Source organism: Alosa pseudoharengus, unplaced genomic scaffold, assembly GCF_046254945.1.
Source record: "Alosa pseudoharengus isolate Yale_2024_CS ecotype anadromous, Long Island Sound unplaced genomic scaffold, YU_APseudo_1.1 YU_APseudo_1.1_scf_24, whole genome shotgun sequence".
In the NCBI taxonomy this organism is placed as follows: Eukaryota; Metazoa; Chordata; class Actinopteri; order Clupeiformes; family Clupeidae; genus Alosa; species Alosa pseudoharengus.
The window spans coordinates 5,602,706-5,624,116 of NW_027468689.1; the positions used below are offsets into that span (position 1 = coordinate 5,602,706).

At 44.2% G+C, this 21,411-nt stretch overlaps 1 protein-coding gene across 1 annotated transcript in view; it reads left to right on the forward strand.

Moving 5' to 3' along the window:
* Positions 1–21,411, forward strand: part of lrrfip1b (leucine rich repeat (in FLII) interacting protein 1b) — a 32,599-nt gene that overhangs the window by 8,330 nt on the left and 2,858 nt on the right. Inside the window, exons 2-21 of the mRNA XM_076302563.1 lie at positions 3,399–3,485; positions 4,967–4,984; positions 5,319–5,366; positions 6,286–6,330; positions 7,170–7,220; positions 7,973–8,041; positions 8,608–8,652; positions 10,127–10,192; positions 11,038–11,115; positions 11,483–11,518; positions 11,838–11,963; positions 12,457–12,627; positions 12,934–13,026; positions 13,494–13,586; positions 14,103–14,195; positions 14,501–14,624; positions 19,407–19,456; positions 20,282–20,399; positions 20,874–20,953; positions 21,242–21,346. Of these exons, the coding sequence (XP_076158678.1) occupies positions 3,399–3,485; positions 4,967–4,984; positions 5,319–5,366; positions 6,286–6,330; positions 7,170–7,220; positions 7,973–8,041; positions 8,608–8,652; positions 10,127–10,192; positions 11,038–11,115; positions 11,483–11,518; positions 11,838–11,963; positions 12,457–12,627; positions 12,934–13,026; positions 13,494–13,586; positions 14,103–14,195; positions 14,501–14,624; positions 19,407–19,456; positions 20,282–20,399; positions 20,874–20,953; positions 21,242–21,346 (1,596 nt within the window). The remainder of the gene's footprint in view (positions 1–3,398; positions 3,486–4,966; positions 4,985–5,318; positions 5,367–6,285; positions 6,331–7,169; positions 7,221–7,972; positions 8,042–8,607; positions 8,653–10,126; positions 10,193–11,037; positions 11,116–11,482; positions 11,519–11,837; positions 11,964–12,456; positions 12,628–12,933; positions 13,027–13,493; positions 13,587–14,102; positions 14,196–14,500; positions 14,625–19,406; positions 19,457–20,281; positions 20,400–20,873; positions 20,954–21,241; positions 21,347–21,411) is intronic.

The following is a 21,411-nucleotide window of genomic DNA, read 5'->3' on the forward strand; positions in this document are numbered from 1 at the left end:
TTGAAATTGAGTCTTGAGTCTTACCTAAAAATAACGACTTCAAACTCATTCTGATGGTACACTGACTTATCATTTGGAGAATGAAGTCTCTGGCATTGCCAATGGGCACCCAGTGCGCTTGATAACATTGCTGATCGGGTAGCATCATGGCCCTTTTAGTCGTTTTTTCACTAACTGGGTGCCATCCCAGCACTAAATGGTGTTGAATGTTGATGCCAAAGGGCAGATATCCATTGTGTTGCTTTAGTATCCAAGTGAAGGGATGAATGAAAACACAGCTTCAAATACTTAGGCCTGAACGCTCATGACAGCAGTGTAGTTTAGGATTCTTTTATTCTTTCATTCATGCTTTCATCCTCTTGTTCAGTTAATCTATTTATTCATATATTTATTTATTTGTAGGGGACATCTCCAGACGCATAGTCTGTGCTCTATGTTGAATGAGTTAGGCCTCCCAATTCCTTCCAATGGTCTCATTCCGCATGAGTGTGAGCCACATATTGGTATTACAGTAACGCAGCCAACTGTCAACTGACAACAGTACACACATCATCTACACACACACACACACACACTGAACCGAGGCATTATGTTATTTGGTCACTCACAACTAACGGCCACTGTGAACTTCCAGGGAGCTGTGCCAACCCCAGTTAGTGAAGGCATGTGGGCCTCAGCTGACAGATCTCCTGCAGGATGTGCTGAGCACTGGGCACTGGGCTGGGAGCAGTGCCATGGGACAAACAAGGGCCATCGAGACTCTTGTAATTGTGGATGTTGCCTGTGTGTTCACAATAGACCAGCTCTGCAGTGTTTTTTTTTATTTCTGATATGGTACACACAGGAGAGGTGTTAAATTACTCGTGCTATATAGGTAGGGCATTATACACAGTGGTCAGTCAACAACCAGTTGTGTGGGCCAAAAACAATCACTATCAGAGAAGCCCTCAAGAGCATTTCACTGGGGTTATCAAGTGGAATAATACGTTTAGTCTAGCTGTTGACCAGCCTAAGCTAGGTTTTCAAGAACCTTTGTATGAATCTGACAAAAGGTTAAATATTTGTAGGGTTTGTTATTGTTTGTTCATAACATGGTTTCAGTTAGCAATTACATTTTCGTTCTATTTAAAGTCCAAATTCTTTTTATTTGGAGATATCGTTGGTAGGCTGTTTGACTTATATCTGAAGTAATCCCTCTGCTAAATCAGTTCAACCAGTTAAGCTACAGATTGATGTCAAATGTATGTTTTACAGAATTTTGTCTTGCCTGAGAACCCAAGTGACCCTTAGAGAATCAATTTCAGTTTGCTCTGGCAGATCCATCTGGCCACTCTCCCAATGCCAGTTATTTCCAAAATCACGGAAATCTCAGGATCCATTCACAACCACTTGGCGTTAGCTTTATATGATGACCGATAGAGGAGGGCAGTTGGCACCTCTTTTGAACAGACCCATACTGATAGCGTCAGTAATGAGGAAACAACTGCAGTTCTTTATTCACAAGAAAGATATGCGCTTGCTGTATTTCCAGTTCATTGTACCGACTTAAGTTTAATTTAATTTCATTCAATTTCTGGTTACACCCCCTTCACATTTTAAGTAAAATGGAAGGGTCCAGACAAATTCAATTATTTCAATAATGTGTATAATTTTTGATAGATTATCATCTATGAAAGTTGAATTCTCACTTAATGAAGACATTGGCTCCACTCTGGGATGATTTGTGACTTGATGACTTGAGACTCAGAGTTTAATCTCTGAGAAGATTCTGATTATTTCATCTCAGTGAGGTAAAATAGTTGATGCTTCTCTCAAACATATGGATGGGTTCTGCTATGATGCATGACTATTTAGGCTCTCTCTGGAATGAACTGTGATAAAAGTTTATACAAGGATAGCCAGTGTCCTAAAACCCAAAGAGAATCACTTAGGAACTTGGAAAGAAATTCTAGACAGGACAGTAGTTTAGAGGAAGTGTGGATACTATTCTGCCATAAAGGAAGCGTTTTTGACAGATAGAAGAGCTAAGTATGTCCTCTGAGTGATTGGCCAGAGTATGGCAGGGTTTGCCCCTTTGTGCCTGCTGGAACAGTTAACTGCTGGGTCATTCTGGGCCACCTCTTAGAGAAGACACTCACTAGCACATCGCCACCTAGTGGAGAACCTGGACTGTAGCGGCGTGGCAGTGGTCACCACCGTTGTGCAAGGAGATCAGCTGTGAATTGATCATTTGTAACCAGTTAAAAGATTGATTTACTGGAGTTTTCTGCCTTTTTATTTGACACCAATTGATTGATTTACTGGAGTTTTATGCCTTTTCACTTGATTCACTTGATACAGATAATTCATTAAATTGTTTGTTTACATCTAAATTGCGGTCACCTTTGACAGGCACTGAAGCCCCCTAGGGTCCCCATAGATTTGTAGCCATGAAAGGGGTGACACATTTTGTTATTCCATTTGGATTCATTTACTGACCAGCTTACCTTTGCACCTGATCTGAAAATTAACCACAAACCATAACAAGCTGGTCAGCCTTCAGTACAGACAGCAGAAGACCCTGAGAGTGGCGTGCAGAGTGCAGAGATTGCCAATGTCAACACACAGTTAGGTGGTGGCTTCTCAGACAGGACTGAACACGGTTTTGTGGTGCTTCTTGCTTTTGATATTTTGACCAAAGCATGTTTTATTAAGACCTCAAAAAACTATTTCAAATTGTTAAAAAATGAGGTAATGTATGTGACCTTTAATAAAGTTCTATTAAAAAGATTGACATTTTCATGTCATGTTTGACTGCAGTGTGGACACAGTGTCATTCTGTGGTCACTCCTCTCTAAGTGGCCCTGATCACTTAACTGATACTGTGGGCAGTTCATTAGCCAGAGGGACAATACGTGCCGTGACGCAATCATAGAGGTGTGAGACTGACCTGAAAGGTCTGGAGTAACATCCACGTGCCTTTTTAGACTGGTCTCTGGACCCTCCACTTGGGGTTGGATACCCAAGCAAGGGCTCTCAGTAGTTCAGATGAGATCTTTCCTGCCAGTGGTAAGTCTCTCTGTCACTTTTAAGAATGATGTTGGATTGGTATTTGTATTTTGAAGAGTTGGCTATTGATGATGTCTTTTTGATGATGTTTTTTTTGAATCTCTGATTGAAATGCTCTGTGATTTTAAATGCTCTGTGATTTTTCCTTCTTTTCTCTCTCTCAATTTCAATTTCAATTCAATTTCAATTCAGTGAGCTTTATTGGCATGTAATAAAGTGTTACAATGTTGCCAAAGCAGTAGTTAAATCAAAAGAATTAGCAATTAATAGTAATAATAACAACAATTCTCTCTCTCTCTCTCTCTCTCTCTCTCTCTCTCTCTCTCTCGCGATATCTCTCTCTCCCGTAGGCTGAGGCGCGTCTGGCTGCCAAGCGTGCGGCCAGGGCTGAGGCTCGTGAGATTCGCATGCGGGAACTGGAGAGGCAGCAGAAAGAGGTAAAGACGCTGCGCTGAACACTCTGATGGAGTGAACTGAAGAGTCTAGTTCCAAAACGCTATAAATCCATTTTTGAAAAAATTAATAAGTCATGTTATTTAATTGTGTATTTCAGGTAATATCAATGAAATTGAAGTTCTGTTGTTTTGTATTTAGTAAGGATAAAACAAATAACAATACCCAACTACTGAAATTACTTGGAAAACAAAATTAAAACAAATGATTTATGAAAATTCATTAAAATGGAGGATATAGCGTTTTGGAACCAAGCTTTTCAACTCTTTAAGACCACACACTCTCTGGAGTGACGCAGTGCAGGACTAATTAGACATTTGAAGTGTTCACCCATACATGCAGTGCCATAGTGTATCAGGTACACGCATAGTAAGACAGTAAACACAAACTAATTCAAATGTATTTGATAACAAACACTGCATTATGTTAAGGCTGAAGGCAGAGGTAATAGCTGTATGTGTTTATTATGTAAACCCCTTAAAGAAGCCCCTCACTGGATTACTGGGTTGTAACTACTCTTTAAAGCTTAAGCATTTCCCTGTTTCTGTCACGCTATTACTGTAAGCACAAGTGCAGAAGCAGGCTACTTAGAGTCAGCTAGCACTTGAAGAGCAGAGTCAGGCTAGGTAGAGTCAGCTAGCACTTGAAGAGCAGAGTCAGGCTAGGTAGAGTCATCTAGCACTTGAAGAGCAGAGTCAGGCTAAGTAGAGTCAGCTAGCACTTGAAGAGCAGAGTCAGGCTAAGTAGAGTCAGCTAGCACTGGAAGAGCAGAGTGAGGCTAGGTAGAGTCAGCTAGCACTGGAAGAGCAGAGTGAGGCTAGGTAGAGTCAGCTAGCACTGGAAGAGCAGAGTCAGGCTAGGTAGAGTCAGCTAGCACTTGAAGAGCAGAGTCAGGCTAGGTAGAGTCAGCTAGCACTTGAAGAGCAGAGTCAGGCTAGGTAGAGTCAGCTAGCACTTGAAGAGCAGAGTCAGGCTAGGTAGAGTCATCTAGCACTTAAAGAGCAGAGTCAGGCTAGGTAGAGTCAGCTAGCACTGGAAGAGCAGGAGTAGCTTTCTGATGGCCTGAGTGGACAGAGGTACTCATGATTGTTTTGGTGGCTCTGCTGTGAGATCTGCTGTGTTGTGGTGGGTAAAGCTGTTAACTGGGCCAGTATCTATGGATCATATAGACTGGGCTGGTACCTATGGATCTTATAGATGGGGCCTTTACCTATGGATGTAATAGACTAGGCTGGTGGTGCAGAATTCTTGTTGTAATGTCATGGCTAAGAAAAGAAAGATCATTTTTGTTTGTTTGTTTATTTACTCTCTAATGTTGATTGTTTGTTTAGTGCATAGACTCACTGTATAGTGCATAGACGTATCCCTAAATGTTGTCATCATGCTGTTCCATTCTGTACTAACTACTAACTCCGGGTTTGTGTATTCTGTCCTCTTGCCATCTGTCATGCCATCACATGTACAGATTCATCATGGTTCCAAGGTAGGACTGCAGCTCCCCATCCCCCCTCTCTCGTCTAACAACTCACACTGTTATCTCACACTCATTATATCACAACAGTTCAATGTGTGAGAACGCTATAGTCTCACTTAACACTGTCAATTTTAAACCTTAACTGCTCTGCTTTTGTCAGCAGTGACTTTGGTAGTGTACTTTCTTTTGTTAGTGCGTTCATTTCACGGCGATTCTTTGCTGTTCCCCTGTCTCTCTCTCTCTCTCTCTCTCTCTCTCTCTCTCTCTATCTCTTGTTTCTTTTTTCCCTGTCTGTCTCGAACGTCCTCTCCCCCTCTCTCCTCCTCTCTCTGCTGGGCCTCAGAGGTACTATGGTCTGGACAGCAAGTGGGGCCATATTGAGCAGTGGATGGTAGGAGACTCTTTGGCATGCTGAATGTGTGTCGTTAGCTCATAGAGTGTAGTAGAGTCCGTATTAGCCAGCTGTTGCATGCTTGTATGGACTGATAGATATACGTTCTAGACTACTATGCCCAGTAGTGAGCATGTGATTTAGTAGGACTGCCAAGACTGTGGTTCTCCATCGCTGTCACAGATCATTACAGCGGGAGATTAAGCTGTCGCCACAGAATGAGGAATTTAGAGTGGAATGAAGCGCAGTCATTTGCCTGTCAGTTTATCGATGTTAATGTTTTGTTGGCGGGTGGCATGGCCATCCCTCTGGCCGACCCCCTGGTTGTGCTGGGGGGTTTTAGGCATGGGGGTGGGGGTGGTTGTGTGGGATGCGGCTTCTCTGCATGGAGTGGAGTTGAGCTGATTCACATTCCACTGGATCCCATTGGAACCGCAGGGGGTCTGAAGTCGGTCTGATATGTGGCACTCGCTTTCAGGGTGGGATTATATGCCACTTGCATGACCCAAAGCTGAGATTGTTAACCCTCACACTGTCCATATGCCCCCTACAAGCATGCACACACACACACACACACACACACACACACACACACACACACACACACACACACACACACACACACCCCACATCAACACCATATGTCATGTCAGACCTTGGAACCTGTGGAGCTAGAAGCGCTGTAAGATACAGGAAATGAACTCACTGGATGCATGTTGGCCTGTCAGTGTGTTTTCCGGCTCTTGGATGTGTGTCTGCTCCAGAAACCTGTGGTCAGAGGACTGTGATGACCACAGCATTTTTTCCTGTTTAGGTGTATTTGATTACACAGTAAGACTGGCTATGCTCTTCTTATCTTCTGACCTTCTAACCTTTGACCTTTTGCTTTGCTTTTCTTCTTCGTGTTGTGCCTTTTCAGGAGGAGAGTGAGAGGTACTCACGCCACTCACGGAGAAACACCTCGGTCTGTATCTTCTTCTCCTCCTCCGGCAGTCATCTTGCCATCTCTTCCCTCCCTTCCACTCCTCTCCTTCATCCCCCCTTATTAAAAATCTGCCACTTAGGGCCTGTTTACATTTGTTTTTAGATTGCGTCTTGGATGATCCGATCACAAGTGGTCAGTCGAGAGTTGAGACACATCACTGTTTACACATTTTAAATTCTTACACAGGGGGGCTTTAAGCACGATCTGATTCTGTTTCATGGTGCTGTTGGGCACTGGGGTTAATACACGGATGCAGTTATTATATAGTTTTTTTTTTTTTTTTTAATTGCATAAAACAGTGTTAGCCAGAGACGTTGCTGACCACCCGTGTTTAGATTCCGCTATTGCCAACGTCACATTCATTAGAACTCCCATTGTCTGGGACACATCAGAACAAATGAGCGTTTACACTACAAAAGATGCGTGATCAAATGCTTCTCAGACCATCTTGGCAAGTGGATTGAGTGATCGGATCACCATGCATCTTGGTGATTGCTTACACTATTTAGAACTGAGCACTTAGGATCGGACACATTTTAAAGACACACCCAAGACACATTTTAAAAGCAAATGTAAACAGGGTCTTTGAATGGTAGTAGTATTTGTTAGTTGTAGTGTAGTTAGCCATAGCATAGTGTCCCTGAGGAAACTGCCTCCAGCCCCTGATGAAAGTATGTTCTAGAAGCACGGGAAAACTTAACCCTGTAGTCTCCTCCCCTGTGTCTTATTTCTAACTCTCTCTCTTTCTTTCTCTCTCTCTCCCTCCCTCTCTCTCTCTCTCTCTCTCTCTTCCTCTGTCTTCTCTGTCTCCATCGTAGATATCCGACGATGAGGAGCGGATGTCAGTGGGCAGTCGTGGCAGCCTAAGGGTGAGTATAACTCTTCATGCCAGTTCCTCTCCCAGTCTCTGCTCAGACTTGGGCAGACACTTCTGAGCTGGTCGGAAATAGTGACCAGTGCGACACTCCCTTCGTCCTCCACCACTCATCTCCATCTAAGTTAAGACTTTCCTTCTCCTCGGATGGAAAGTTCAACGTTTATTTGAGGGATTTTTAACTAGAGGAGGATCGAAAATCAATTTTTATCCTTTTATTCTCATGGACAGTGTGGCTGGCTGTTCCAGTACAACTTTGTGAGTCTGTTTAAGACTTTTCTTCTTTCAAAACTCGAAGTATTAAAAAGGGATTTGTAACTAGAGGAGGATCAAAATGATTATGTATCCACATCTTCCTCAAGGACAGTATGACTGGCCTGTGAGCAGAGGCACATCTGGTGTGGCCGTTTAGCGCTGGTGTTTTAACAGCACCTGCAGGCCTGGAGTGCCCCCCCCCTCTTCCTCCACTTCAGAGCTTTTCCACCTCCCTCACACATAAGTCTTTTTGTCAGCTGGAGCATTCTGCAAAATCTCAAAACTAAAAATGCCTCTTTTGGGGGTTCGTATATTTACCCTGGCAGCGTCCGGAGCGAAAAGAATACCCACTTACTGCATCTGCTAGCTGCAGGGATTACTTTCTTTCTTTCCAACCATCTTTCCAAACCCCCCTCTCACTTGCACTCACTCTCTCTCTCTCTCTCTCTCTCTCTCTATCCTTCTTCTGTCTCGCTGTCTACTGGCCTTCAGGGGAATTTCATGTCCTCAGAGCTGTGCGGCAGCACCAGCAGTCTGCCTTCCTGCAGATTCCACAGCCGGGTTTGTGCTTCCTATTGGCCCTCTGCTCCCTCTGTCCCGCCCCTGATCCGCAGCCTATTGGCCCTCTGCTCCCTCTGTCCCGCCCCTGATCCGCAGCCTATTGGCCCTCTGCTCCCTCTGTCCCGCCCCTGATCCGCAGCCTATTGGCCCTCTGCTCCCTCTGTCCCGCCCCTGATCCGTTGACCTGCACCTCTTCTCTCTCTCTCTAGTGCTAGTACCACCTCCCTCTCCCACACACCCGTACCCCCCCCCAACACACACATGCACACACACACACACACACACACACACACGCAGACACACACACACACACACACACACACATACACACACGTGCACGCACGTATGCAAACACACACACTCAAACGCACATGCACACGCACACACACATGCACACTCACACACATGCGCCCTCACACACACACACACATACATTCACCCTCACACACACACACTATCACAAACACGCACACACACACACACAGACTCCTGAAGCCAGAGGCAACAGGAGCTGTTGTGCTGTAGTGGGATGTTCCCTCATGCTGTCCTCTCTCCCCTGTCCCCAGCCCTCCACGCTCTGTAGTGAGGCCCCTCGCTCACGAAGCCAGAGGGTCTGTTTGGATGAGTCGCCACCCGCCTCCTCTCCTCCCCCTCCTCTCCTCTCTTATCCTTTCCTCTCCTCTCCTCCCCTCCTCTCTTATCCTTTCCTTTCCTCTCCTCCCCCTCCTCTCCTGTCCTCCCCTCCTCTCCTCTCTTATCCTCTCCTCTCCTCCCCTCCTCTCCTCTCTTATCCTTTCCTTTCCTCTCCTCCCCCTCCTCTCCTCTCCTCCCCTCCTCTCCTCTCTTATCCTTTCCTTTCCTCTCCTCTCCTCCCCCTCCTCTCCTCTCCTCCCCTCCTCTCCTCTCATCCTTTCCTTTCCTCTCCTCTCCTCCCCCTCCTCTCCTCTCCTCCCCCACCCCTCCTCTCCTCCCCCTCCTCTCCTCTCCTCCCCTCCTCTCCTCTCCCCTTCCCTCCCCCCCTTACCTGCTTCCCTGTCTGCATCCCATGCATGTTACAAGTGCAAAGACCCCAATAGAATCAGCATGTGTTTGTATGTATATATGTATGTACTGTACGTATGTGTGTGTGTGTGTGTGTGTGTGTGTGTGTGTGTGTGTGTGTGTGTGTGTGTGTGTGTGTGTGTGTGTGTAAGTGTGTGTGTGTGTGTGTGTGTGTGTGTGTGTGTGTGTGTGTGTGTGTTGTGTGTGTGTGTGTGTGTGTGTGGGTGTGTGTTGTGTGGGTGTGTGGGTGTGTTATAAACAGTGTTACCATAGGGGCAGGTTGTCTTTTAGCATTAAGGCATTTTAGTTTGGCATGGTCGTACTGATTGAATGTGTGTGTGTGTGTGTGTGGGGGGGGTTCTCTGTCCATTTATGCTCACATACTGTACTGTACTGTACAGTACTATACTGCACACATACACACACACACACACACACACACACACACACACACACACCTCTCTCAAAGCTGTCTTGTCATGTGAGGATCATTCTGCGATGTATGAGAGCATTTTCCAAAGGATCAAAGCCCATTACTGGACTTGCTAATGGGCCTCTCATCTCAATGTGAATGTGCTTTGGCAAACCCCCCATTTGGTATGGTAGTGCACTTGCGCATGTGTCTGTGTGTGTGTGTGTGTGTGTGTGTGTGTGTGTGTGTGTGTGTGTGTGTGTGTGTGTGTGTGTGCTCCTGTGTTGTCTTAGCATTTTGGGAATATGCTGCTGTGCTGTGTATGTGTTTGTGTGCGCCTCTTTCCGCATGCTAGTCTGTGTGCGCTAGTGAGTGTGTGCGCTAGTGTGTATTGTGTAATATGGGTGTGCATGGCCTCTTGTCTATCTGCAGAGCTCAGTGTGTGTGTGCGCTAGCGTGTGTGTGTGTATCCTGTAATGTGTGTGTGTGCATGGCCTCTTGTCTATCTGCAGAGCTCAGTGTGTGTGTGCGCTAGTGTGTGTGTGTGTATCCTGTAATGTGTGTGTGTGCGCTAGTGTGTGTGTGTGTATCCTGTAATGTGTGTGTGTGCATGGCCTCTTTTCTATCTCCAGGGCTCAGTGTATGAGGAGAGTCTGTTCACAAGCGGCCGCCGGTTTAGCGGCTCCAGCTGCCGTGTTGTAAGCTTACTTTCTGCTTCCTCCTTCCTGCTCTCCTTCACCATGCCCTCCCTCCATCCCTCCATCCCTCCATCACTCCACTCACTCTCTCTTCCCTCAGGGGCCTGTGCTAGTCTGCCTGGCTCTGTGGTACCCTGTAGCATCCAGACTGATCTCTTTTCCCTTCGCTACTACCCCCTCATCTGTGCATCCTCTGCTCCTGTCACATTTATACATTCATGTAACAAGTCATTAACTAAACCTTTAATCTGGAGTGAACCTTGTTTCAGAATCAGTGTCTGTGTTCTCATCACTATCATTAACTTGATATTTTCAAGGAAAATTATATATTCGTCAGTTTGGACATGGTATACTGTATGTGGTTGAAGCTGTGAATGGTATGAGTGTGTGTGTGTGTGTGTGTGTGTGTGTGTGTGTGTGTGTGTGTGTGTGTGTGTGTGTGTGTGTGTCTCTCTCTGTGTGTGTGTGTGTGTGTGTGTGTGTGTGTGTGTGTGTGTGTGTGTGTGTGTGTGTCTCTGTGTGTCTCTGTGTGTGTGTGTGTGTGTGTGTGTGTGTGTGTGTGTGTCTCTGTGTGTGTCTCTCTGTGTGTGTGTGTGTGTGTGTGTGTGTGTGACTGAGTGTTTGCATGTTATTGCACAGTTACTGTACATCTGTCTTTTCTTCTTGCTTACCAACTATAATTTCTCTATGACTATTCCACTTAACCAAATAACACCTTTATAATGTCTCTTTTTCTTCAATTTTCCATTTCTCTCCTCCTTTCTCTCCTTCTTCTCTCGCTCTCTCTCTTTGTCTCTCTCTCTGTGTGTGTGTGTGTGGTGTATGTGTGTGTGTGTGTTGGCCAGCCATCAGAGTATAGTGGTTTTCTGGGCTCCAGTTCCAGGGCCTCTTCCAGAGCCAGTTCTGCCCGAGCCAGCCCCGTGGTGAGCTCTCCCCTTCAGTCACTAATTCTAACCCGCAGCCCTCATCTCTCCCTCTCTCTCTCCCTCCCTGCCTGTTATTTTAGTGATGTCAGTGAGTCAACATAAGAACCAATAATAATAATAAAAAAAGATAAATCCACAAAAAAGCTGATGCTGTTGGTGAGCTGATCCAATGTTATGGCTTCAGTAGCTCAATTTTGGGTTGCTGCGCTGTCTGCCAAAGCTTCTTGCTGGCGCTCGCCCAGTCCTGTATTCTCTTGCGCCATCTGGTGGACGTCTACAGCACTACATAGGTTATTTAGCATGAATGTAGAAGAAATATGATGTGCATTGGTCAGCTCAATAAACTTCAATTCCCTATTTACAGGTGGAGGAGCGTATGGACAGAGACTTTTTTGACAAAGTGAGACTCTTCGTCCTTCATCTTCAGTTTTGTCACTTTTGACCTTTGAAAAAGATCCTTTTTCACCCATGTCTCATTCTCAAATGCTGACCGCTCTATAGGTCTGCTGTGTTTCATTAGAACTCTGTAACATTGATCAAAACTTTATGTTTAAATTATGTTTAACCCCGGTTTGGTTTGGTGCTCAGTGGAATGCCTTATTATCCATTGTAAAAAAAAATCAACCCAAATAGTGGTGCTCATTTTTTCATTTTCTGGATGATCTGTGTGGGGGATGGAGCTGAGTGGTCCTTGACTCTGATTGGTTATTTTCCCTCAGGGTTCTAGAACAGCCTCCACCCTATCGGCTGCCACTTTAGCCTCTCTAGGTGGAGGTTCCTCGCGGAGGGGAAGCTGTGACACCTCCATTTCTGCTGATACAGAAGCCTCCATAAGGGAAATGAAGGTATAACAAGCATGATAGTCTGACAAGTACATGAATATATATATATATATATATATATGCGTATGATAGTCTGACATGTACATTAATATGTGCTTGATGGTGTTTTAAGCCCCCAAGGTTGTCTTCCAGGCAGCGCTGCCAACGTCGACTTAAAGTCACCTAATCCTAAACCTAACCCTAACCCTAACTCTAACCTTAACCCATGCCTAACCCTAGCGCCTTTCAGGGAGCGCTGCCTTGAAGACAACATTGGGGACATAAAACACCAAGAAACTTAATCTGTACGTGTGAAAGGTGAAATTTCTCTTTGTGAGAAAGTTATGTTCTAAGGTCAAAAGGTTACATTTAATTTATATTTATTCATGTAGCAGACACTTTTATCCATAGCGACTTACAGTACACAAATGAGGAGTAACATTCAAGCTAGGCCTACAATGCAGAGGAGTCCTTAGATAACAGTTAAAACCTGTGGATATGTGTTTGTGGTCCGCAGGACTCCCTTACAGAGGTGGAGGAAAAGTACCGGCGGGCCATGGTGTCCAACGCACAGCTGGACAACGAGAAGTCCAACCTGATGTACCAGGTGGACACGCTGAGGGACACACTCATGGAGCTGGAAGAACAGATGTGTGAAATGAGACGGGAGTACGAGGAAAAGGCCAAGGTGTGTGTGTGTGTGTGTGTGTGTGTGTTAGGAGTCAGCTCTTATCATTGTGTAATCTGATGAGTACCGGTAATCTTTATTTTTTTCAGTTTGACAGAAATTATGTGGAAATGATGTTGGCGAATTGTTATACACATAACTGACTACTAATCAGTGTTAAATGTGACCCTTTTCAGGGTGTTAAATGTGACTCTTTTCAGAGTGTTAAATGTGACTCTTTTCAGAGTGTTAAATGTGACCCTTTTCAGAGTGTTAAATGTGACCCTTTTCAGGGTGTTAAATGTGTGTTCTGTGTTTATCTGGCAGGATTACGAGCGAGAGCGCCATGCACATGCGGTTCTGAAGGTCCAGTTCACGGAGATGAAAGAAACTCTGAAACAGAGTGAGGAGTTGCTGGTGGTGAGTGCACACACACACACACACACACACACACACACACACACAGTGTACCAGTACAGCTACATATACAGCTCTGGAGTCCACTGCACATTTTTCTGATGTCATCCTTTGGTTGCTGAGTGACATGTGAATGAGTTTAAGGTCATATTCAAATTTGCAGTGGTCTCTTATTTTTGAATATGCCTGTCAACTCATTCAAATGTCTCTCAGCACTCAACTCCAGAGCTGTACACAACAACTGGGTACTATATTGAAAATTTCTGGGATTCATCAGCAAGCACATTGTCTGTCACAGAGATGCATGTGAATTCTATTCTATTTATTTTGACAGAAAGCCATTTTATCAGTTCTTCTTTTCTGTTTCTCTGCATGTTGAATTTCCCTCTTTGTTTTTCTTTCACATGACTTCCTCCTCCTCCTCCTCCTCTCTCTCTCTTCCTCTCGTTGCCTTCCTCTGTGGTGTCCAGGATGCCCAGCAGTTGCGCTTGAAGCAGCACAACTATGTTAGAGAGATCTCTGACCTCCAGGAGACTCTGGAGTGGAAGGAGAAAAAGATCGGGGTACGCAGTCTGAAATAAACCTCTAAAAGTCTTTATCTTAAAAAGATCGGGGTACGCAGTCTGAAATAAACCTCTAAAAGTCTTTATCTTAAAAAGATCGGGGTACGCAGTCTGAAATAAACCTCTAAAAGTCTTTATCTTAAAAAGATCGGGGTACGCAGTCTGAAATAAACCTCTAAAAGTCTATATCTTAAAAAGATCGGGGTACGCAGTCTGAAATAAACCTCTAAAAGTCTTTATCTTAAAAAGATCGGGGTACGCAGTCTGAAATAAACCTCTAAGAGTCTGTATCTTAAAAAGATCGGGGTACGCAGTCTGAAATAAACCTCTAAAAGTCTTTATCTTAACCTTCACTTCTGCGTTATTAACATTTCTGGAACTTTCTAACCTCTTCACTTTTTATTCTTCTACCTGCATTTCCTTGTGCATCTTTTTTTCCCTTTCTGTCTCATTTTCCTCTCTGTCCCCCTGTCCTCCCTTCCTCTCTGGGGATGGCGATGATGCCGTATGGCGTAGGCCTTAGAGAGGCAGAAGGAGTACTCAGACTCGATGCGGGATGAGCGCAATGCCTTCAGGGACGAGGTGCTCAGGCTCCAGGATGCTCTGAAGGTACTCACCCAGCTCAGAAGAGTCAGGGAGAGAGACACGGGTCTAAACGAGGTCATCTCAGGTCATGCCAGCATGGACGCAGTGCACACACCACTGCTGTTGAATGCAGTGCAAAATGAGATCAATGCATTCAAAACTTTTATATGCTTCCTTTCATTATTTTTAACCTTTTTCTCAGAAAAGAAAAACACCAACCACTCTTTTTCCAGCTGCTGTAAGGAGAGGAGTCATATAAGAATTGTATGTGTGTCATGTGTAAGACTTGTGTGCTGCGTTCACTAAGTCCTTTTCACATCTCCCTTTAGAAACACGGGATAACGCTCACATCTGAGCCAACAACCAATGGTGACGCGGGAGAGGGTGTGATTGACGGGCATGTCACCTCAGAGTCTGCCTCCCAGCTGGCCCAGGAGAGCGACAGCATACTAGGTGAGATCATGATCCGATGTGCCATTTCATCTCTCTAATCGCACTTTCTCTGTACATAACCATTTTCTTTCATTTCTCAAAAGCATTTATTTCACCAAATCCCTTATTTTCTTATTGTCAAATTACTTATTCTTTACTTACTAATTACTTACTCTATCGTGTTCCAACTTCCGTCACTGGAATCAACGTAGTTACGTACCTCAGGTAATTCAACATGCACAACTACTAACATCAACGAATGCCCTTTTATTGCAATGTGAACCTTTTATCTTTTACGAATCATACTTCTTTCACATTCAAATGTTTGAAAACATTGTTTTTCCCTAATCTTTGGATATCAAAGGATCAAGATGTATTTTACCTATGGAGTGATGCACTGACTTTTCAAACAAGCCAATCAAAAATGACTGTCATATGTTACCCTGGTTTCTTCAAAGCTCTGTTAATGGTTTTTCAGGAAGAGGTCCATACTGCATGGATCACTCTAGGCAAGTTTGCAAATATCTGGATATCATTCCTGAGATAACACAGGAGGAGGATGGCTGCTTAGATGACCACCAGACTCCTCAAATAGAAGCAGGAGTATCAGAGGAGGCCCGCGTAGCAGAGTCCTCATCTTCTCAATTTAACCAGACTGCCCTCCTGCCTGAGAAGACCCCTGAAGAAGCTGGAGAAGAAGAGGAGGACACACAAAAGATGGCAACCCCTCCTTGTCAAGAAACAAAGAGCCATCAAGTTCAAGATCCTGCTGAAGTAGAGAGTGCATCTGTGATTCTAAAAGATGGTGAAGACATGCGTGTGGAATATGGCTCAGAGGATGTTGATGATAACGAAGGAATCAGCACTCATACAGACTCTCAGTACCTCAAACCTGACACAGACACATCTGAACCTGAAAGGACGAATGAGGAGAGAGGGGAAAGCTTTGCTTGTGTCAGTGATGCCACGGTTACTGAGAATGATAGACAATCAACACACACACCTGTAGAGTCTTCTACTTCTGATAGTCAGTTAAATTCCACAGATGAACTCATAGAACCCCCGAAGGAAGAGAAGAGTGAATACATAGACCCTGGAATAGAGGCAGGTTCTGATCCAATGAGTGAATCTGGCCTCTCAGCTCTTAGTAAAGACATACAAGATCAGACAGGTGAGAGTTCAGATCTCAAAAACTGTGAGATCGTAATTGAAGTCTCCACAAATTACTCGTCTGAAGCCCACAGCCCAGACCATGAGGTTGTTTGTGAGGAAGATACTCTGCTTTCAGATAGTCAGGCTACTGACACTCTCAAAGGGGAGCCTGCAGAGGGCTTTATGGAATCCATTAATGAGGTTGGGAGTCCTCCTGAGGACAGCAGGGTGACCATATCAGAAGATGAAAACTCACCATATCCAAGTGAGGGCAGAATAAATCCCCAGTTAGATGACATAACAGAGGGCCCTGTGTCTGAAACCAGCACTGTGGAAGTCCATACTGATGCAGTGGCACAGGCAGATGCAGATGCTGATAGTGGCATGAATAATGAAGAAGATGCTTTAGAAGCCCTGGATGAAGCCAAGTTACAGCAACATTGCATCATCCATGAAAAAGTACCAGATGAGGATCAGTCACAGTCTATTCTCATCTCTGAGAATACGGCTCTAGACGTCGTTAATAACTCCAGTAGTGCAGATGTGGAGACACTTGGAGAATCTAAAATTGTGTCTTGTGAAGACAGTACAGAGTGGCAGGCAGAAGGTGATGTGTCAGACATCATCTCTCTACAAATCCCATCTGGACTGGATGCATCATCAGAGGAGCATACTATGACAGGAATCACCAAGGCTACAGGACCCTGTGGAACCTCAGGTGAGGTTACTATGGATATCGCTCTCAAACAGGAAAAGTTGCATGACATCACTCATATGAATGTATTGATAGAGCAAGTAGAGAGCAGCCAAGAGGACAACAGAAAAACAGAACATGTGATTGTCTCAAAGACTGAGACTCCTGTACGTGCTGAGGTTATCTCAACAAGAACTATCAGTGAAGATACAATAAATGACATGCCAGAGACAGAAATGGCCTCTGTAGTAATCCCTGGAGAGGGGAGTTGCAAACACAGTCATCATGAAGAAAACAGTGAGAGTGCTGAGACAGAACTCGGTGCAGATGCACCACTCGGGGGAGTGGAGGACAACAGGGGAATAGAGGATGGAGCTGAGCTAGCACACCTGGGAGAGCCGGCGGGGTCACCGCACACAGATAAATCTCTCACTGAAGACACTCCTGCAGAGAATGAAATCATCGCTGCAGCTGCAGAGCCCTCCCCCGCGGCCAACAGCATGAGCCGACCACAGACAGAGAGTGGGGCCGCCACGGGAGAGGTGTCTGCGTTTCCCGAGGTGGCGTCCAAGTTCGCCGACACAGAGGAACGTTCAACCTCTGACAGCGGAGATGATCGAGCTGATTCACAGTCAGCACCTGTGAGCTTATCCTCAGAGGACAAAGCTGAGGAATTTAACAAAGTTGCAGAGAAGCCCGTTTCTTCACCCGGTCAGAGGCCTGGCCCTTCTAGCTGTGAAGACGAGTCGACTGGTGCTACCTCCTCACCACACATCAATGTCCCTGCTGGGAGAGAGGAGACTGTGGAGGAGACTACCTCTGAGGAAACTACCTCTGTCCAGGTAGAGACTGTGGAGGAGACTACCTCTGAGGAAACTACCTCTGTCCAGGTAGAGACTGTGGAGGAGACTACCTCTCAGGAAACTACCTCTGTCCAGGTAGAGACTGTGGAGGAGATGAGGACTGCCTCTGTCCAGGAGTCTGACTCTTCTCGCTGTGAAGAAGAGTCGACTGACGCCACCACCCAACCACACATCGAGGTAGCCGCTGGGAGAGAGGACAGTGTGGATGAGACTACCTCTGAGGAGACTACCTCTGTCCAGGGGTCTGGCTCTGTTCTCTGTGCAGGCGAGTCGATTGACGTCACCTCCTTACCCCACATCGAGGTAGCCACTGGGAGAGAGGAGATGTCGGAGGAGGAGGAGGAGGTGAGGACTGCCTCTATCCAGAGGGAAAGCACAGAGGAACAGATCCCCATTGTGAGAGGGGCCGAAGCGCTGGAGGACAGTCAGGACGATTTGAAATTCCTACAGAGTTGTGTGCTGGCTACTCAACTGGACATTGAAATTGACCACGCCCAGGATCTTACAGGTTCAGCGGTCGCTATCCCTGTAGAGCCTGTAGAAGAGATTATCAAGGATGGTTTCACTGGAAAAGCATTCAAGAAGAAAAAGTTCAAGATCAAACGGAAAGGGATCAAACGGAAAGGAGACTGCCCCTTGTCATAGTCTCATACTGTAGTCCCTTAATCCCTCCTAATCAGATTTACAGTGTAAATGCAGGTGATATGTGAAACAGTGCAGCTCTTAGTCTTGGTTTTATTCTTGGTTTACCTTCACTCTTGCTACATGATCCTGCTGTGTACCGGTGTGTGTGTGCTGCTGGAATGTACATTTTATTTAAAAACATACAGACTCAGGAATGTACATTTTATTTAAAAACAGACAGGATTTAACAATTCATACTGTCTCAGAGGACGCTGACAGAAACATGCCTTAATCACATTTGTGGATACATTTCTATCCCATAAAATGTTTGAATCTGTATGACCTTTCTGAATAAAAAAATGTATGATTCCATATTGACTATGTTCATAGCATTTGATTGGATACATGTGATATCTCAAACAAAGTGCTGTCTCAGTGATATGCAGAGACAAACTAAATAAAGTACAATCTTGACAAACATATGTGTGCTTATTTTCTGGATATTGATCACACTATTGATCATGTTACTTATTTATTATTTATATACTTTATATACTTATTATTATTATATTGATCATGACTTATTTGTGTCATGTGCCATATAAAAACATTGAGATATAAAACACTGGCATTCAAAATCTCTCTCTCACTGTTACATCTATTAGGCCTATATATAAATGCTTCTGCCATTTCCAATTTTTGTTATTAGTTTACATAAATCTTCATGAGCTATACCCAGAGATGTAGTGTTAAAATAAGAGGTGGGTAAACTACGAATTCTGTGATCTCGGTGAGGTGGACTGCGCCAGGCGGTATCAGATTTTTACAAAAAAGGCATACAGAACATGTTTGATGATGGCGGGGGTTATTATCCAATGTTTATAACAATACCAGTGGTATTAAATGGTTCCTAGAGTGTTGATGAGTGTACATATTGTGAATGTGTGAATGTTAAAAGTTGCAATTGGTGAATACATTTATTTGAGAGGTGGATAAACTCTAATAAGTGGTGGATAAACTCTATTTCTGAAATTTCAGAGGTGGGTAAACTGTGTTTACTTGCGTTTAGCCTCCACTACATCCCTGGTTATACCATTAGCTACACCATGAGCTGGTCTCTGTCTTGGCCCCTGACTCGGCTGAGAACAGTTCAGCTGTCCACAGCCTGTTGCTCTGTGATTGTGAGAACACTAAAGCCATTTAAACATGGATATCTAGCATGCTTCAATGGGTTCCTCAGCCCATATAATCAGGCCTCTGAACTGTCAATATGTTGTATACTATCATACTCTTTTAAACCATCAAGATGAAAATAATAAATATAGTGCACTTTTTACGGTGCTTTACATGACATTAAACATTTGTCATTAAAACAGCGTCATGCCCAAGTTTTGTTGAGATTATTGTAGAATGCATGGAAATGCATGGAATTGAAATGAGCATGGAAATGATTTCATCTATCTATTGCAGAGATTCGACTAAGAAAGCTAGTCGAAGAAAGAGAGAATTTAGTGGACCAGGTAAGTTTAACACTATATTATGTAACAAGCTGACTTTGTATTTATTCTTACTGTGAACATAAAGGGAAACTTCGGCCTTACAACAACCTGGGTTCTATTTGTGGATGATAATAAATGTACATTTTCCGTTTGTCCCCAAAACAACCTCAATCAGTGCAGATTTGAATAAGAATAAGAATAATGCATAAATAATAAGCATTTACAACAGAATAGCATATAGGATACAGCACAGCCTTTAGGGGCAACTTTGCAACGTCAAAGAAAATAGGGTTAAAAAATCACTATACGTCTATGCTACTATGAAGAGGGTTTCTGCAGAAAATTTATTAAAAGTATTTTTTTACCTTTGTAGGGTGTAAGTTTGAAGAAAAGGTATTAAAATGGACTGTTTGTGCTGTTAGTGCATTACCTTGTTCTTCAGGTTGGCGTCTTGGCTGTTTCCCTTTCAAGTGGATTTTAAAGTTCTCTCCATATAGATGTTTGTGTATAGATGTGAAGATGTTAATAAAGATGTGGGCTCAGGTTTTTGTTGTGGTGAAAATGCTTCACAAAAAATTAACATATAGAGAGTCAAATATTGTATGTCTTTGTAACATTCTGTAATAGTGAGGCACTTTTAGACCATACTGGGCTGATTGCATTTTTGTTAAATTGCATTTGTTTATCAATAACAACCTGTCTCAAGGCATTTATAATCTCCAGAGCCTCAACGCCCCCTAGAGGAAGTACATTGACACAGCAGGGGCCCTAATTTAAAGGGACCATCATTGATATTACAGCCCTTTAAGTGCTAAACTGTCTTGATGGGTGAATGTGACTCTGCAGGTGAGGAAACTGAAAGCGCAGGTGGATCAGACTCAGAGGAACGGCACCGACGATGGAACGGGCACAGATGAGGACCTTCTGCAGAATGGCATGGACCCACACATCCTTGACCTGCAGAGTAAGAGACAAGACATCTGGTGTCGTTTCAGGGTGCTTTCACATCTGGCTTGTTTAGGAGCAGTTGAATCGAAATGTAGAGCTTTTCCCCCCAAAAGATCGGTTTGTTTGGATATGTGTCAAAACAGCAATTCCATTCGGTTTCAGACAAACACAGCAAATAGGCGGAGACTACCCAGAGGAGGTGGTCTCGGCCAATTTCCAGTTGAAGTCTGGAGTGCTACGTAATGTGAGAGTAGTTTAAATTGCGCATAGAGTTTTGTTTAGGAGTTTTGTTCCACTCTAAATGTGAACACGAAACAACCCCAAGGACAAAATGGAAAATTGGAATCAGCCTGTGATCCAAAAATCAAAACAGGTATGAAAGCGCCTCAGAGATGTATGCAAAGACTTCATTTGCATGCGGTCAACATCAGCTTCAGTTCATGGACACATGGAAATCACTCTCTGCTCTGCTCTGTTTTTTATCCCACAGGAGATGCTAACCGACAAATCAGTGACCTCAAATTCAAGCTGGTCAAGTCAGAGCAGGAGGTCACAGCCCTTGAGCAAAATGTGAGGTTTAGTCCTCTCTCTCTCATCAGGTTTACTATGAGAAATGGAATCAGTCATGGGGATGGATGACAATTAATGACTGTTAGAGTTTGAATGGGTGTAACTGCACTGTAGTGCTCCTATACTCAATACAATGTGGATGAATGTGTTTTCTGTTTTCTATGTTCATATTTCTAGTGTGTTTTAATAATGTACTCTTCTTTGATAAGGTATTTATTTCAAAGGCAATGCAGTGTAAATGGTAAAGACTGTTTAGTTGATCAAAACGCTCTCGTGTTTCTTGTGTAGATCATACGGCTCGAGGGCCAGGTGACCCGTTATAAGTCTGCGTCTGAGAACGCAGAGAAGGTGGAGGACGAGCTGAAGGTGGAGAAGAGAAGGCTGCAGAGAGAGGTAATGTTAGACACCCACACATCAGACTCCACCTGAGCCTTGTTAACACTAGAGGCGCTAATCAT